Source organism: Urocitellus parryii, chromosome 4 (genome assembly GCF_045843805.1).
Source record: "Urocitellus parryii isolate mUroPar1 chromosome 4, mUroPar1.hap1, whole genome shotgun sequence".
NCBI lineage: Eukaryota > Metazoa > Chordata > Mammalia > Rodentia > Sciuridae > Urocitellus > Urocitellus parryii.
In genome coordinates, this window is record NC_135534.1 from 9,050,226 (window position 1) to 9,067,465 (window position 17,240).

General features: G+C 53.9%; 2 protein-coding genes across 4 annotated transcripts in view; one reads left to right on the forward strand and one right to left on the reverse strand.

The window, feature by feature from the left end:
• Positions 1 to 5,455: 5,455 nt before the first annotated feature.
• Positions 5,456 to 12,170, forward strand: Zfta (zinc finger translocation associated). Its single transcript, XM_026414408.2, has 5 exons — positions 5,456 to 5,594; positions 7,721 to 8,218; positions 8,749 to 9,129; positions 9,537 to 10,007; positions 10,278 to 12,170. The coding sequence occupies exons 1-5, from the start codon at positions 5,456 to 5,458 to the stop codon at positions 10,739 to 10,741; spliced, it is 1,953 nt and encodes a 650-aa protein (XP_026270193.2). The 3' UTR covers positions 10,742 to 12,170.
• Positions 12,171 to 16,057: 3,887 nt separating this feature from the next.
• Rtn3 (reticulon 3) overlaps positions 16,058 to 17,240 on the reverse strand; it is a 64,166-nt gene continuing 62,983 nt past the window's right edge. For all 3 annotated transcript variants that reach the window (XM_026414410.2, XM_026414411.2, XM_077798025.1), the window contains one exon: positions 16,058 to 16,193. In XM_026414410.2, coding sequence (XP_026270195.1) covers positions 16,148 to 16,193 — 46 coding nt within the window. In that variant the 3' untranslated portion in view covers positions 16,058 to 16,147. The remainder of the gene's footprint in view (positions 16,194 to 17,240) is intronic.

Below are 17,240 nucleotides of genomic sequence, written 5' to 3' on the forward strand. Positions count from 1 at the left end.
GCAATGACAAGCACCAGCTTTGGGAAGGGTTAACCTGGGGAGGGAGGATGGAGAACAGGCAGGAAGGCATGCTTAGCTGCAAGCCTCTGTGACAATTTACTTCTTAAAAAGATGTTATGTAGTGAATATGTCAAAATGTTTAGATTTGTTAAAGATGAGAGGTATGAGTGTGTGTGGTGTGTGTGTGTGTGTGTGTGTGTGTGTGTGAGTGTGTGTATAATAGGCCTTTTTTCTGGATGCTTGAAATAGTCAATAAATTTTTTTTTAAAAAGTGTTTTTAAGTGTCAGGGATTTGGAGACAGGCTCAGGGTTATGTCTTCTCTTACCAATCATTAACTGCGTTTTGAGTAAATTGCTTTCCTCTCTCAACTTTTGGGCTGTCACATAGATCAATGTGAGGAAACAGTTTGCCAGTTTTCTTGTTTCTAAAAAATAATTTAATTTATCGCTTTATTCTCAAATTTTAAGTGTCTGAGGCTAACCTTCTACTCCCTCTCCCTGCAACACACATATAGAAACTTGGAAGTTTGGCTTACACCTGGAAATCATCTTTAGGTTTAGACTTTCTTTGGAATTTGACAAGGGATGATTTAATTTACAATCTGTGTAGAGACTTCCTTTGAGCCAAGGCACGGTGGCTCACACTTATAATCTCAGCTACTCAGGAGGTTGATGATGAGGATCACGGGTCTGAAGCCTATCTCAGTAATTTAGCCAGACCCTGTCTCAAAAAATAAAAAGTTCTGGGGACGGAGCTCGGTGTCTACCTGCTTACCGTGCATGAGGTCCTGGGTTTCATTCCCAGCACGGGGCAGAGGGGGTCCCTTTGACATTTATAGGCTATATGAGCCATTGATCTTTGTTTGAAAGAATTCAGTCATGCCCACTGGAGATGTCAAAAGCCTACTAGTATTTTATAGTTCTGAGACATATTGAAAAGTTGAATCCAGAATTTGTGGAAATTTGGGTCATGTGATGTTAATGTATTTACCTCCTTAGAAGCTTCCTTTGGGCCCAGTATCCACAGTTCCTCCATGTCAGCCATCAGTAAGGCCCTTTTTTTCTTTCTCTGGGATTACCCAAAGAATCACTGAGAAGTAGGAGGAAGCTGTCTCCCCCCACCATAGGGGCCTCTGGCCCTTGCAGGCTGAGACCAGTGGACACAGGGAGCCAAGAGTCTTGCTGGTTAGAGATACCAGCCAGTGGGCTAAGTATCTGAGTCACAGAATGGAAGGGAAGAAGCGAGGTATAAACACTGGGTCTGGGTTTAATACAGGAGCCAAAGTTTCCAGGTTGTGACCTCATTCCACCTCAAATCTGATCTGGACCTTTTCTTCTCAGCCCAGATACTTGGGAACTAGCCTGACCTTTCACTCATTCTATTCTGTCAGGCACTATGTCCTGTAGATGCTGCCTTTATTTCCTGTGCTGTGGATTGAACCTAGGGCCTTACACATGGTAAGTCAGTGTTTTACCTCTAAGTAATCACCACATCCCCAGCTCTCTTTATTTTGAGACAGGGGCTTGCTAAATTGCTGAGACTGGCCTTGAACTTGTGATCCTCCTGCCTCAGACTCCTAAGTAGCATTACAGGCATGTGCCACCGTGCCAGTGATTTACCTTCTTAAAGGCTCAAAATAGGACCACTGTTAGCTGGCAAGAGGGGCTTTGTTAGAATCTAGGCAGAAGGACCCCCTCTGGGTGTAACCAGCTTACAGGTACATATCTTGGCTAACAAATTGCTCCTTAAGGAGAAGAGGTGTCTTTTCCTCCTGCTAGGCTGCTTGGCTCAGCTGGGATACCACTGGCATCTCATCCTCCTCTGGTACCTTCCCCCTGTGTGCGGTGACTGCACCATGATGAGTGGTGGTCTGCTTATGCTTTTTACTCCTCTCCATTGGCCCTGCTGCGCTTGGTGCAGGTCCTTGGGGGATGGCATGGCCTGCCCTAAAGGCAGCCACAGTGTCCTCAGGGCTGCCTCCTGGAAGATCAGCCATGCCTTCAGGCACACCCCAGTGACTTCTGAACAGACTCAAACTCTCAAGTTGCCACCTAAGGCTTAGTTCCTAAATTCCCTTTCTTCCTCTGCCTCTCCCACTGGAAGCCCTGCTCCACTGGAGCTCCCGGGCCTCTGCCAGCAAGGCCCTGGCTCCCTTTCTCCTTCTGGCAAGTCTTCCCTGGTTGGGTAACTCTTCCTTGCCTTCCCTCTCCCTTGACACCTCACCCTGTGCTACAGTCAACGCTGACTGCCCAACTGGCACCAGAGGTACTGTGCCTGAGCCCACCCTACTTTTCGGGGCTTCTGAAAAGATTTCAAATCAGAAGGAAAAAAAAAAAACAAAACAACAACAACTTTGCAAGGGTCGAAGGATGTTAACATTTCTTTTCACATGAAAAAAAAATTTTTTTTAGAGAATTTTAATATTTATTTTTTCAGTTTTCGGCGGACGCAACATCTTTGTTGGTATGTGGTGCTGAGGATCGAACCCGGGCCGCACACATGCCAGGCGAGCGCGCTACCACTTGAGCCACATCCCCAGCCCTCACATGAAAAAATTTATTGAAACATTTAAAAAGTCTCTTTAATAGAAGATGTCCACAAAGGTAAAAGTATCTATGGCCCATGAAAATAATGTGGCTGGGTACACACCTGTAATCCCAGCCACTGGGGGGGGGGGGGCTGAGGCAGGAGGATCATAAATTCAGGACCAGCCTCAGCAAATTAGCCAGACTCTGTCTTGCTTAGTGGTAGAGCACCCCTGGTTCAATTTCTAGTGTAGGAAAGAAAAGAAGGAAAAGAAAAATTATAAAGAAAGAAAATCATAATGTGGTCCTGATTACAGTTGTCTTCGGTTCCCCTTCCCACAGTGAATTGAGAACTCTTAGGAAAGGGGGATGGATTCCCCTGCATTGTTATTTTTATTTTTTGGCGGTGCTGGGAGTTGAATCTGGCACCTTGTACATGCTACCCAAGTATTTTTAAACCTTTCCACCTAGCCCAGGGCTAGGCACTTTGGATTGGCTCAGGCAATGCTTTCCAAATCAATGAAATCAGCAGACCATTCTTGAGTGAGCTTCTGGTCTCTGAGTCTCATGTCTTCATCTGAGCAGCCAAGCTCCAGCTTCATGAGTTTGCCGGTGGAACTGGAGCTTGGAGCCTTTCCTGAGGCTTGCAGGATGTGGGTGATGGGGAAGGGCCAGAGGTTGTTAAAAATGGCTCCAGGTGGCTTTGAGACCTTGCTTTGTGTAACAAACAAAATCACCCTTTTTATACATAGAGAGTACCGGAAGGACAGATAGAAATGCATCTCAGTCTCACCGTGGCTGGACCTGAACGTGTAGCCTTTGTAATTAGAAACTAAAGTGAAATAAATCAAGAAGCCCCTTAGCCCTAGAGGAACAGACTTCTTTCACTTTAGGTCATTAGGCCGCATTAGCGTCACCCCCGCCCCTCCCTGCTCTTTTTTGTGAACCTGGGAATCTAACTTAAGGTTTGGAGGGTGCCAGGCAAGTGCTCTCCCACAGAGTTACATCCCCAGGGGCTGGCCACACCCCACGCCCCTACCCATCCCGCCCGCCGCATTTTTTTTTCTTTTCAAAGCTGTACTCAGAAGCTCACGAAGGGCAGGTCCCTTTTTATTTTCTCTTTGAATCCCGGGGCCAGGCAAACCTCCACCTCCTGACCCCACCTGGCACCAGGGGCCCTGCCCCAAGCGGGTGGAAAAAAGGGCAGCTCCACCCTGAGTGACAGCAGAGATGTGAGACAGACTCAGTTTCCCCAACGTTAAGTCTCTCAGGTCATCATTGGGCCTGAAGGAGAGATGGGGTATCTGGGACTGGGACAGAGTCCTGGGAGACAATTAAGAAATCTTAGTTCCGGTCCCTTCGTCGTATACACTTGCGGCGGCGAGCGGGGATGGGTGTTTCCTGTGTTCCGGGTAATTTAATATTTTCCAAGGCTCCCAAGGGGCTGGAATTGTTTCCATTTTATAAGCCAGGGGTGCTAAGTCACAGACAGTAGTAGTTTTCGCCGTCTTGGTCAGTGCTGTGTCCAGAGTCTAAAAGCATGCGGGCACATAGTAGGTGCTAAATGAGAGAAGGAATCTGTCAATGACTTCTATAACGGATTGCCGGGTCCCTGCCCGCAGAAGGACTTCCCGCAGAAAATTCATCTCTAGATAATAAGACCCTGCATGGCCTCCCGCAACCTGTAATTTGGATCTCCAGGAATCGCCTTTGTTGTGGGAGACCAACCACAGGCAAAGCAAGCACCTGCTTCTCCAGCAGGTCCTCGCAGGAGGGCCCCAGGCTGCCGCGACCCCGCGTGGCTGCCTCGCGGGGTCCCTTCTCTCGGTTTCCCGGGAGCTGGGGACCTGGAGGCGCCCCCGGGACACGCGGCCAGGGTCTGTCCCAGCGCTTCGAAATCGTGTGGACGCGCGTGCCCAGGTGCCCGACACCCTGACCGCGGTTAGCATTCTTTGCCCCCTAAGGCCGGGCAGGAGGTCTGGGGCTGCGCCAAGGGTCTCCTACGGCACCCCCGGGCCTGTGGGGCTAGGAGCCTGAGTCACCGCCGCGCCAGCCCTCTTCCCGGCCTCCATCCCGGGGCCACCTCGGCTCCTCAGGGCCGGCCCCGGCGCCGCGGGCTCTCGGCGGGTCTACGGTACACCCCGCTCCCCCGCCTGCGCCTCCGCGGCCACCGCCCTCACCCCTGACCAGCTCCCGAGGAGCCTCGCCCGCCCGCCCCTCCCCTGGAGAAGCCGGAGCTCCCAGCGCTCCCCGGCGGCTCCCGCGGGAGGGGGCGCGGCCGCCCCCGCGGCTCCACCCTCTCGGCGGGGCCTCAGCCATCTGGGGCCCCTGCCAGTCGCGTCCGCTCCGGGGCCCGCGCCGAGGTCGCGTGGGAGGAGGCAGTCCCTGGCGGGGACCTCGGCCGCTCCACCGGGCGGTCCCCTGCCTGCGCCGCCGCGGAGAGCCCCGCGCTGACATGCCCCGAGGGGGCGGTGGCTGCGAGCCGAGCCTGAGTGGAAGCGCGTCGCAGCGGACGCGGGCGCCCCTCACCACCTCGGTGACCCTTCGGGAGTCGTGACCGGAGCCCCGGAGGTGGCGGCGCGGGCCCGCGAGGTCCGTGTTTTTAGCGTCCGGAGGGGCCGCCGGCTGCGGACTCGCCCCCTCCTGCCTTTCCCCCCCAGCCCCCCGCGAGCTGGCAGGAGGAAATAGCGCGCGGCCCCTTTAAATTTACCCAGGAGCCCTTAAAGGAGCCCCAGGGGCCCCAGACAGGAATCCCCACCCCGGTCCAGCCCGCGCCGCCGAGCGAGCAGCCAGCCGTCCGTGCGGCCGGCCGCCCCGTGCATGCGCCCCGCGCCCCGGGGCCTCGCGCACCGAGCGCCCCGCGCGGGCCGCCTTCGGCCCCGCGGCCCCGCGCCCCGCCGCCCCGGGGCCCCGCTCTGCAGCGCAGCGCATGGAGCCCGGCGGGGACCACCGGAGCCGGAGCGGCGGCGGCAGGGGCGGCCCCGGGCCAGCAGTGGCCTCGGCACGGGGCCGACGGCTGCCGCCCACCGGATCGAGCGGCGGCGCGGAGCCTGAGGAGGACGACGGCGGTAAGAGCTGGGGCCGGCGGCCCAGGCGGGGGCCCCGGCGTGGGGGAAGGGAGGGCTTCGGCTCCGGGCTCCGGGCCCCTCTCCGCCGGCGAACAAAGGGGGGGACGCGGGCAGGCCGGCCGGGGGCGCCACCTGGCGGGCGCGGATCGAAGTTGCAGGGCCAGCGGGAGAGCCCTCCGCCCAGCGCCCGGGGTCGGCCCGCGGGTCTCGGGCGGATCCCTTCCTCCTTAAAGGGCCCCGCGGCGACCCGCCTTGGGGGCCAGGCGGAGGGGCCCCGCGGGGCCAGCGGCGCGGGGCTGAATGGGGTTGGACTCGCGGTCCCCGCCCCTTTCTCTTTCAGACTCCCAGGTGGTCTTTCTTATCCAGCTGTCTCTTAAAAGACCGCCCACACCCCGTGTCCCTTCTGGATTTTTTCCCCTCCTTCCCTAGAGTAGCAGAGCACCGAACTCCAGTTTCCAGCCCGCCTGCCTCTCTTCATGTGGCCTGGTTCGAGGCAGGAACTCTCTTTCCTACGTTCTCCCTGGCCAAGAGAATGGCTTGCGCCCGGGGCCCACCACCACCTTCCCCCACCGCGGGCAGCTTTTAAATAAGGGATGGGTTCGCCCACAAAGGCAGACACCCTCTTCTGTCCCCGCCTTGTCTCTTCCTTTTTCAGAATTTCCCTCAACCCTAATTTGTCAGCTGTAGTGGGACCAGCCCGTCCTCTTGGCTCTCAGAGAAAACTTGTCAATTCCTAGCTGCGCCTAAAGACCTGTGAGGGTGCAGTCCCGACCTGGGAGACGCTGCCCTAATCTCTGAGCTCTCCTCCCCAAAACTCCCCATCCCCTTTTGTTTTTAAAGAATCTCAGCTCCTCCTCTTTTTTTTTTTTTTGACTCTTAAAGGGCCAGTCTGCCTTAGACTATCATGGCTCCAGCGCTGGAAGGATGCTAAAAGACCAGCTAGCCATCCAGTATCCTTGCAGACAAAGACGGCAAAGGCCCAGAGAGCGGACATGACCTACTAGAGGTCACAGAGCAAGTTATCAGTGAAGCTAGGACTTGAACCTAGTGGTTTTTTTCTATGAATCTACTTTTTAAAAATGCAAACTAAAACAAACAAAACCCTCTACAGTGTGACAGGAGTCCTCTCTGAGCCTGTCTTTTGTTTGCTGGATCCTGGGATTCTCCAATGGGAGAATGACCAGAACCTGTCCATTTACTGTATGTGGCCAGGAGACCATTTTCTAAATAAAACGGTCATAACTGTAGGGAGGGTGGGGACTGCTCTGGGCGCCTGTTTCACAAAGGGAACACCACTGGGTTAACCCCCCATCCCCTCCAGTGTCCTCCCTTCTTATTGCTGGGCAGTGGCCAGCTCCCTGCCAGAGCAAAAAATAAATCTCTAGAAAGACTTAATGGGTTCTAGTGGGTGGTGGCTGCTCCCTGATGCAGTATCTTTGGTAGCCTCTCTGGTGGCCTTGCTGCCATCCCCTTTCAGGGTCATTGGCTCTCTCAGACTGCGGGGGAAGTCCAGGTCCAAGAAACTCCTTTTTGTGGAGGTGTTGACAGCTTTATGTTGGGGATCTCTCCTGTAGGGGAATCTGTATTTAGGGAACTGACAAAGGCATAGCCTATACCTACATGGGACTCTCAGGAGGCAGTTTTTGAGGCATTATTGGAAAAAAGGAGACCTTTGGGTGGGGCCCTCCTGGCTGGGGCCCCAGGTGGGTGGGTCCTTGTGCAGGCCTGGATGTAGACAGATGCCCCCTTTGTTCCTCTCACCCCACTGCCTTCTCCATGCTGGCTGTAACCGCCCCAGCTGCTGCTCTCCTGGCTTTATCCCTACACTTTCCTCCAAAAGAGTGCTGTACAGAGCTGGTGTGTCCTTGGCCCTCATTTATCTTTAAAAAGTCACAGCTGGCTCATAGGGTGCCCAGCATCCTTTTGTTCTCATGCCTCTCTCACAGGGTCCTTGCCCTGTGTTAGGGTGTTTTGACACCCTGGTTCTCCCACGTTCCTTTCATTGCTATTGCTGTCCCTTCCCTTCCGTGAAACACCCCACCCCCTTCTCAGGCTCTGAAATTAAAGCTCTGGTTCTTTTCCTGGAAACTGGAGATTGAAATCTATCTTCCTTTTCTCTTCTTCAGGACAAGATCTTCAGCTGGAAGGGGGTACCTTGGGGTCCTGGGGGAGTACCCCCCTGCCCTCCTCCAGGGCCAGGGGACCAGCATCTTCGGGCAGGAAATACTCAGACCATTGTGAGGCCAGGGCCTCGAGGCCTGGAAAGAGCCGCATCCCTGGCCGTGACCACCGGCGCTACTACCACGACCACTGGCGGCTGGAGTACCTGATGGACTTCAACCCTGCTCGGCATGGCATGGTGTGCATGGTGTGCGGCAGCTCCCTGGCCACCCTCAAGCTCAGCACCATCAAGCGGCACATCCGCCAGAAACACCCCTACTCTCTGCATTGGAGTCCCCGTGAGAAGGAAGTCATCAGCAACAGCTGGGATGCCCACCTGGGGCTGGGGGCCTGTGGTGAGGCTGAGGGCCTAGGGGCCCAGGGGGCTGAGGAAGAGGAGGAGGAGGAAGATGAAGAGGAGGAAGAGGGAGCTAGCCTCCAGGCTTGCCCACCCAAGGGCTCAGGTAATGCGGGACGTGGAGAGGCAGGGACCTAGGTATGTTGGGACCAAGTCAGGGCAGCTGCTCTGTCCACTAGCTGATTTTCTGGGACAGGTCACTGCTCCTTCTCTGGGTAGGGCCTGTTTATTGCCCATATTGTCCAATAGTGAGAGAGGACAGTTGATGGGAGTCTCCAACCTCTCTAACACCTTTGACATTCTGTGGTTTTAGAGGAGTTAGAAGTTGGTGGGGACAGGCAGGGAGGGTTAGGGTAGGTGAGGGAACAGAAGGGTGCTAGAAAAGCTGACAGTGGAGCCCAGGGAAGGGCTGGAATCTGGGTTTGGGAAGGCTGGTTGGACTTAGCCAGCTAGCCAGCATGTGCAGGAGGATTAGGGAGATGCAGCTAAGATGTGAGGGGAGAGGATGGCAGAGGCAGAGGTTAGATGTGGCACTTGAGTCACAGTTCAGTGAGCAAGAGGCTGTGGAAAGCCTGGCTGTGGTGGGGGGCTCCCCAGAGGGCCAGCATCTCAGTTGCTTCCCTCCAACCCTTTCAGGCAAAGCCTCAGCTGGTGGGGGCTCCCGGCGTCGGGTGCAAGGGGGCCCAGTGGCATCCCCACGCAGGTGCCTCTCAGCCTCCAGAAGGGCTGGGGGCAGCAGGGGACTGGGGTCCCAGCGCCTGGAGAGAAGGCTGAAGGAGTCCTTGCAGAGCTGGTTCCGGGCTGAATGTCTCATGGACTATGACCCGCGGGGGAACCGGCTGGTGTGCATGGCGTGTGGCCGGACATTGCCCAGCCTGCACCTGGATGACATCCGTGCCCATGTGTTGGAAGTGCACCCCAGCTCTCTGGGGCTCAGCGGCCCTCAGCGCAGTGCCCTGCTGCAGGCTTGGGGTGGCCAGCCTGGGGCGCTGTCTGAGCTCACCCAGCCCCCACCAGGTGCGAGGTTGCCCCGAGGCTGAGACTCCCCCCTCTTTAGTGCTGCAAGGTGGGGTCTGTGACTAAAACTGAGAGGCAGGTACTCCTGGCCAAGGGCCAAAGGCCCCGCCTACTCATCCCATCCCTGCACTTGCACTGGTGGACGGACTCTCCAGTGCCCTCTCTTTCTCACCCTCTCTCCTTCTCTCTCTCCCTCTCTGCCTCTCCCCTCTGCCCCCTCCCTCTCTCTTCCTCCCTCCCTCCCTCCCTCCCTCTCTCTTTCTCTTTCCCCCCTCCCTCTCCCTCTCCCTGGGGCCTCTAGCTTGGGGCTGGGGTGAAGACCAAGGATAGATACCCCCCCACCCCGCATGGGTAAGGACAACACCGTCAGCAGGCTGAGCCCCTCTCCCTCAACCCTTCCCCAACAGACGAGGACCTCGTTCCCCAGGACCTGACCAGAAAGAGCCGGGACTCGGCCCCTGCTGCTGGAGCCCCCTCCTCTCAGGATCTCAGTCCCCCAGACGTAAAGGAAGAGGCTGGCAGGGTCCCTGAGAGGCCCGGGCCCACAGAGGAGGGCGAGAGCGAGGGAGAGGCGGAGAGGGAGGGGGTTCCCGGGCAGTCGCTGCGGGGCGGCGACCACCGCCCTCACTACCAAGAGCGCTGGCGACTGGAGTACCTCATGGAGCTGGACGGCGGCGGCCGGCGCGGCCTGGTGTGCATGGTGTGCGGGGGCGCGCTGGCCTCGCTCAAGATGAGCACCATCAAGCGGCACATCCGCCAGCGCCACCCGGGCTCCACGTGCCTCACCGGGCCTGTCAAGGAATGGAGCGAGAAGGCCGCCCACCTTCTGGCCCTGGGGCTGCCCTGCTCGGAGTCGCCCCCCGGCTCCACCGGCCCCAGTACTGCCGCAGTCCGGGAAGCGGGAAGGGCGGGGGAGGCGGAGCCAGAGGAGAAGTGGTGGGGTGAGCCAGAGCAGGTGGCCAGGAGCGTGGGCAGGGACCGGGCAGGCAGGGAGAGGGCTGGGCCTAGCGTGGCTGCTTGAAGAGTGAGAGTAGAAGGCTGAAGGGAGGCTGGGATCGAGGGACAAAAGGAGGGGAATGTGTGCTGAGATGTGGGACCTGTCCTGCTGTCGGCCAGCAACTCCAACGCAGCCCTTTGTCCTTCTCCAGGCGAAGTCCCACTCTCCCCTGGGGCTGCTTTGGAGCGGCCCGCCGAGGAAGAGGAGGACGAAGAGGACGGGCCGGAACCTGGAGGACTGGCCTTCCCGCCGCTGCCACTGCCGCCACCGCCCCCTCCCCCGCCGCCGCCGCCCCGCAGCCGGGAACAGCGGCGGAACTACCAGCCGCGCTGGCGGGGCGAATACCTGATGGATTACGACGGCAGCCGGCGCGGCCTGGTGTGCATGGTGTGCGGGGGCGCGCTGGCCACGCTCAAGGTGAGCACCATCAAGCGGCACATCCTGCAGGTGCACCCCTTCTCCATGGACTTCACACCGGAGGAGCGCCAGACCATCCTGGAGGCCTACGAGGAGGCGGCGCTGCGCTGCTACGGCCACGAGGGCTTCGGACCACCCGCCCCTGCACCGCGTGACGGCGGCACGGACCTCAAGCCGGGTGCCGTGTGCCGGGCGTAGCCGACTCGCCGGGTCGCCCTGAGCTCGGCCGGGCCCGGGCTGGGAGGCCCTCGTATCTCACGCTAGAGCTTCCCACGCCCGACCGCTGTCGCGCCCCCCCGCTGGCCGGGCCGGGCGGAGATTGGGTGGTGCCGACGCTACTGCTCTTTGCTACTTAGGTGTTGGAGCTAGTCGGGCGCTGGGGGAAGCGCACCCGGTCTCGGTGCTACGGCCCTTTGCGCAGCGCTCCACCTTCTATGAAGCCAAAGCGGTCTCTGAAGTGTTAGCCCCGAGCGCCGCTAGCCCCAGCCGGTGTCGGGCAGCAGCCGGCGAGGCGCCCCTTTGCCAGGCTGGGGTGGGGGCGTCATCAGTCAGTATTAGGGCCTCGGGGAGGGCAGGAGGAGCGCGCCGGCCCCTTGTTCTGGCCGGGGGCCCAGTTCTCTGCGGCCTTGCACGCCAGCAGGCACAGCTCCCGTCTCGGGGACGGCTGACTGCCTTGTCCTAATTGGTATTCTTGGCCTCTCGGAGGCCCTGGCCACGGACGGGGGCCTTAGGCTGGGGGCGGGGCCCTGGGCTGGGAGCCTCCGGGATGGGGAGGGCGCGTGGGACCACGGACGGGCGGGGCGACCCGCCCTGAGCCTGGGCCCTGCCAGCTGCGCCAGCCTCATGGGCAGGCTCAGAGAGACCCTGCCCCAGGTGGCTCCGCCCTCTGCCACTCCCTCCCGCCGGTACCGGCTTCGTGTAAAGGGATTAGCACTTTTTTCCTTTGCTCCTCTCCTGCCCTGAGGGCCTCCGTTTACCCCTAAACTGAATCTGGCGTTTTTTTGGTCTAGCGCCAGGTCCATTCGAGCCCGGGGCACTGGCGGTCCCGGCAGTTGGCCTATATTCCCGCCTCCTCCCTTTGCCCCTTTGTCCTCAGTGGACTCACTACCCGTTCTTCGCTCCCAGGGCCTGGGGCCGGGCCTCGGCCTCTCTCTTCCGGAGGCAGGGCCAGGCCCTGTGGGTAGGGAAGGGGCCCCGCGATCTCCCAGGCAGGTCCGAGAGAGGGATGTGTAGACTCATTCTCCCGTGGAGAACAGGTGGCCCTGAGATCAGGCCCCTTTTTGCTCTTTGTATTTTATTTTGGAACTGTATTTAATGCTTTTATATGAAAGGGGGCGGGACGGAGACGGAGCTGACCCAATCACCCTAATGTGCAAATGTCTTATTTATTATGTGTGTATCAGAGATAAGCTGTGAGGTAGTGGGGGAAGGACCTAAAGGAAGAAGGAGCTAGGACAGCGGCGGGGATGGGAGGACTAAATATCCCATACATTCCTGTAGCCTCGGCCTCTTTCTCCTGCCCCAGCGTTGGCTTTCCACAAAGGGATGCCCCTGCAGGGACGGCGTTCTCGGCTGGCTTAAAGTCAGGGCGGGGAAGCCAAGGGGTGGAGCTTGTGGGTGGGGTCTGCAAGGGTGTGGCCCTGGGGGGCAAGGGCGGGCTGTCTTGAGAAAGCGGAAGGCAGAGAAAGCTCTTAATCCTTACCCACCCCAGGCCAGAACCCAAGGTTCAAGTGCCTCAGGCCAAGTTCCTTGACTTTCTAATTGGGAGTTGGATTTTTATACCACGAATTTTATAGCATTTTATACAGTTTTGCTGGAGTTGGAAGGGACTCTGGAGATAACTTAGTACCATCTCTCCCCCTTCACGCAGGCAAAATTCTTAATACCAGAAACAACTTTTCACACAGCTAAGGTAGAAACAGGACAAGAAGTAGGAAAAAAAAAATCCCAACTCCCAATTCAGTGTTCTTTCCATCATAGCACGCTGCCTCCCAATCTCTGGTAAATTATTAGAATTTCTTTACCCATTATGCCTGCAAGGGGGGTGGCATGTTTGGGGCACTGCAGGCTGTCACAGTGCACTTATGATTCCTGAGGTTGGCAGAGAACTGCACTTCTTGAGGATGCTAAGCTCTTGGAATGAGGGGCAGCTCCTGCTGCTGCAGGCCTCAGCTGGGAGGCAAGAGGCTGCTTTGCAGCTTTGGGATCAGAACACAAGATGGCCCTTCACCCCTGGCCAAAGGTCTACTCAGCAGGGCAAGGCTCTGGCTTTGTGTTCTTCCATTGTTTTGGAATTTGGGGATGGGCTGTCTGTTGGCTGAAAAGTGAATTTCCACTAGTTTGGCCCTCCAGGGTTTTTGAGACAGTATTAATATCTTGAGAACAGATAAACTGTGGCACCAGCCTGGGCATCGCCATTCTTTACTTCATGCATGTTGGTTTCAAATCCAGAAGGAGTATTCTATCACTTTTTCCACACTGCCATTCAAAAACAGGCAAATCAGGACAACTGGTTATAATCACCTGAGCTCACTGTTGATGCTCAAGTAAGCCAAGTCAGAAAACAGGTTAGGTATTGGTTTCCCCCTTCACAGAAGAGGCCTTAGAACAAAAGTGACTGAGTGGCTTTCTAAGTGTGGCCCCAAATCTGCATCATCATCTTAGGACCTTGCTAGAGGTATAAATTTTGGGGGCTCAAATGTGATCCGGGAAGTGCCACTGTAGTGATTACTACTGTGACTGGAGCTATGGCCTCAGAGTTGCCCTCATTGCTCGGGTGCCTCCTTGCCTTGGGATTCTGACATGAACAATTTCATTTTTTTTTTTTTTTTTTTGGTTAATGGTATCCTTGCTATTATGGCCAATATGTAAATGTTACTCTGAATACATATTTATATACCATGTTACTTAGTGACATTATTTGAACATTTGTATGCGTATTTGTGAAGTTGTTTGCTTCAGTCATTTTAAAAAAATACTTCAGCCTAAGTTTTTTAAGAGGTATGTTGAATAAATTTTTAAAATCCAGCTTGAGTCACAGCAGCCTTAGTTTTGGGAAGAGCAACTTGAGAAACAAGTTGTTTTACAAAGAGGTGACTGATTCTTGATTTTGGTGCTTAGTGTGGCCTTCTGTGGTTCATATAGGCTGCTTCACATTGCAAGTGGGGAACCCTTCCAGGCTGGTGTGTTCCTCTGGGCCAGCAGCCCCCTTGCATCCTTTTTTTTTTTTTTTTTCTTTAAAGTGTGGCTGGGGTGATTGAACCCAGGGCGTCATGCATGCCAGAAAAGTGTTCTACCACTAAGCCATACCTCCAGCTCATCTTTCTCCTAAGCTCACCTTTTAGAGGGTGTCTGATTTTCTCAGAAACCAAATGCACAACTGTGCTTTTTACATTATGGAAATTCTGCAATTTTGGGAATTCATATAAATTGTTTTTTAAAACCCTCAAAGTGGAGTGAGGAGGGGGGAAGTGGAAGGAAGCCCCGTTTATAAGTATAAAGAATAAAGTTAGCAGAGCACCACCAGTCATTGTGTTCTTTATTTTTAAATTAATACCACATCAATTTGCAGTTTTACAGGAACCAAGATTCAAGCTCCTTGGGTGCTACTGTATTTTTATGTTGCACGCACAGACACGCACACAGTTTCATTAGTACTTTTTTGACTATGTTTTCCTTAAAAAAAAAAAAATTCTGCGTGGCACAAACATCTCTCCCATTATCATTAACACAGCAACAACAAAAGAAAAGAACCAGGTGTGGGGCTTCCAGTGCAGAAAGAGGTCCTTTGGAGGGGAAGCCTGAAAGTCCATCAGTGTATCGACTTCCTGGGAGGGTAAGGAATGGTGATGGAGAGGGAGATTCTTAATATGACAGAAAATGTTAAGAATTTCAAAAAGAAAGGGGGCAAGAAAATAAGAAAAGGGAGTATGGGGAGAGTTCCTTTTACTCCTCTAAATTCCCCAGTAATTAAAAAAAAAAAATCCTCCCAGTGCTTCCTGCAGAGCTGCAGTACTTTGGGACCAACAAATATTGTAGCCCTTACAGCTTGCTCCCTCTTGGAAGGGCAGGACTGCGTAGGAGCTACAAGCTTAAGGAACTTAAAGACTGCTTTCACACTGACTTGAGTCTCCATGTGGAAAAGGGAGGAAGAAACTTTGTCTCAAACAGGAATCAATGATTCCCAATCACCCTCCACCTGCTGTGCCTGTGCACTGCTCTGTTGTCTCCAACTGAAGAAAGCCCATCAATACACTCTGGCCCTGTCTGGTCATCTTAACTTAAAAGTCCACAGAAAGCACTCTCCAAAGGAGCATCCTGGGCCATGGTACAGGGGCTGAGGATTTTGTGTGTCTGAAAAAGGAAAGCACCCTCAAAGCAGCTAGACTCCACATGAACAACAAAATGCGCGTCCCCACACTGGCGTGCAGTCTCTTAGCCACAGACACACAAGATCTCCCCTCAAGCCAGCTTGGCTTTGGTTCTTACACTAAACTGATGAGCACACATTAAAGCAACAGCATGTGAGGAGAAAGCAGTGGTAGTGGTGGTGGTGGTGGTAGATAAAGAAAAACGTTTTCTTTTTCGGTAGTTCCATCTTTTGAGACTGTTCCCCCTCCACGGACTGAGACAGGATTACAATAACTCAATAACTAGGGAGCCCACATGCAGATTATTTTTCTCTAACAAGTTTACAGCAGTGTACAGCAGGTACAGACATTTATTTCATAATAATAAAAGTACAACCATATTTATTAAACTTGAGGTGAGGTGGGTGGGCAGGAAAGAGGGGAAAGCACATTCAGGAATGAGTTCTCAAATTAACTCCCAGAACTGGCATCCAAGAGATGATGTGGACACCATGCTCCCAGCTGGTGGAGCCCTTCCTTCCCTGTGGGTGAGTGGCAGAGGGAGGTGGCCATTGCTGTGCCCCTGTCACACCCTTTCCCACCCTTTTCTGTTCTACTCTTATTTCTCAGATGGCATTCTGGAGACAGGAATTATCACTACAACCTATAAGTTACTCAGAGCTGGAAGTTATATCATTAAGTCAAGAAGAGGAATATTAAGAGTAGCTGCTCACAGTGTGGGGCAGGAAGATGGGATTGGTGGGCTGCAAACAACCCAAGGAAGGCATCCCCCTCCTGTCCCCAAACCATTTCTTCATAAGTTAATCATTATTTCTTAACTTAAAAATAAGGGCAAAACTATAATGGGAGTTGTGTAAAACTAGTCCTTGAAAACTGAATAGAAGGACCCAAGAAATTTTTCTACCATTTACTTTCTCTTTTTCTAATCTTTCCCCTTTTCATGCTACAGGTAAAAAGCTCCACCACCACTAAGGTATAATTTATCCTATTAATTTTATTCTTTCTTTATTCTTTTGGGTTCTAAGATATCAGTTCTTTTTGTTCAGTCCACTGTTTCTTGTGCTTGATACTGAGGGTAAAGGGAAAGGAGGGGAGAAAATACCAAATTAAAATAAAAATAAGCTTGGAATGCAGGCTCAAGCTGACACTGAGCATGTCCTCCATGGTACAAGTAACATCATTATAACTATTAAGTGGTGTTTTAGTAACTGTTGCATTTCTGGTTTCCATGTGTTTATTCTGCCTTTTTTTTGGTGATTCCAGGGAGTTTTGCTTGGATCCTGTTCAGGGCGGGGGGAAAGAAGAAAACAAAAACAAACAAACAAAAAATAAGCATTTGTCTGGGTTTACATTTTTACAGTGATAGTAGAAGACAGTCCTGGACTTGCTAGAGCAACCTAGAAACATTCTCCCATTTTCACAGGGATATGGTGAAGAGAGATAGGGGTTCCAAGCTGTCCTGTTCTCTGCCTGGGATGAGCCTGAGGGGTCCACAAAGATCATCCCTCTTCCCCTGCTGCCATGCCTGATCCTCTTTCTCTGCCAGGAATTTGGGTCTTTCACTGAGGGTTCCAGAGAAGAATGTAGGGACCCAGGCAAGATGCCTGATGACTATGTTCTAAACTTGCAGTCTATTACTTAAACTCACAAGATATTACTTAAAAAAGGCCCATTTCTCTTGCTCTGTGAGGTACAGAACCCACCAGTGCCACAAAGGACCTAGAAGTCAGGGTGAAGGAGACATGTAAAACAGATATGGGTCATAGTATCCTGGATCTCAGGCCTATGGGATGTGGCAACATTTCCCAGCCCCTCACAGGATACCAGAAGCTGCCTTTTATTCTGGCAAAGGGGCTATTCAATCAGAAAACCTGGTGCAATGGTGCAAGCCTATAATCCCATAACGCTCAGGGACAGTCTTGGCAACTAAGGGAGACTCTGTCTTAAAGTAAAAAATAAAAAGGGCTGAGGGTGTATCAGTAGTAAAGTGCCAATGGGCTCTATCATCAGTATCACAAAGAAAAAAGAAAACCCTCAGTAATGTCAAGGCTATTCTCCACAAATGCCACAAACACAGCTGGCAACCCAATTCAAGCTCATACTGGCACTCAAGATGTTAGCTTTAGGGCTGGGGATATGGCTCAAGCGGTAGCGCGCTCGCCTCGCATGCGTGCGGCCCGGGTTCGATCCCCAGCACCACATACAAAAAAAAACGAAGATGTTGTGTCCGCCGAGAACTAAGAAAAATAAATAAATGTTAAAATTCTCTCTCTCTCTCTGTCCCTCTCTCTCTCTCTCACTCTCTCTTTATTAAAAAAAAAAAAAAA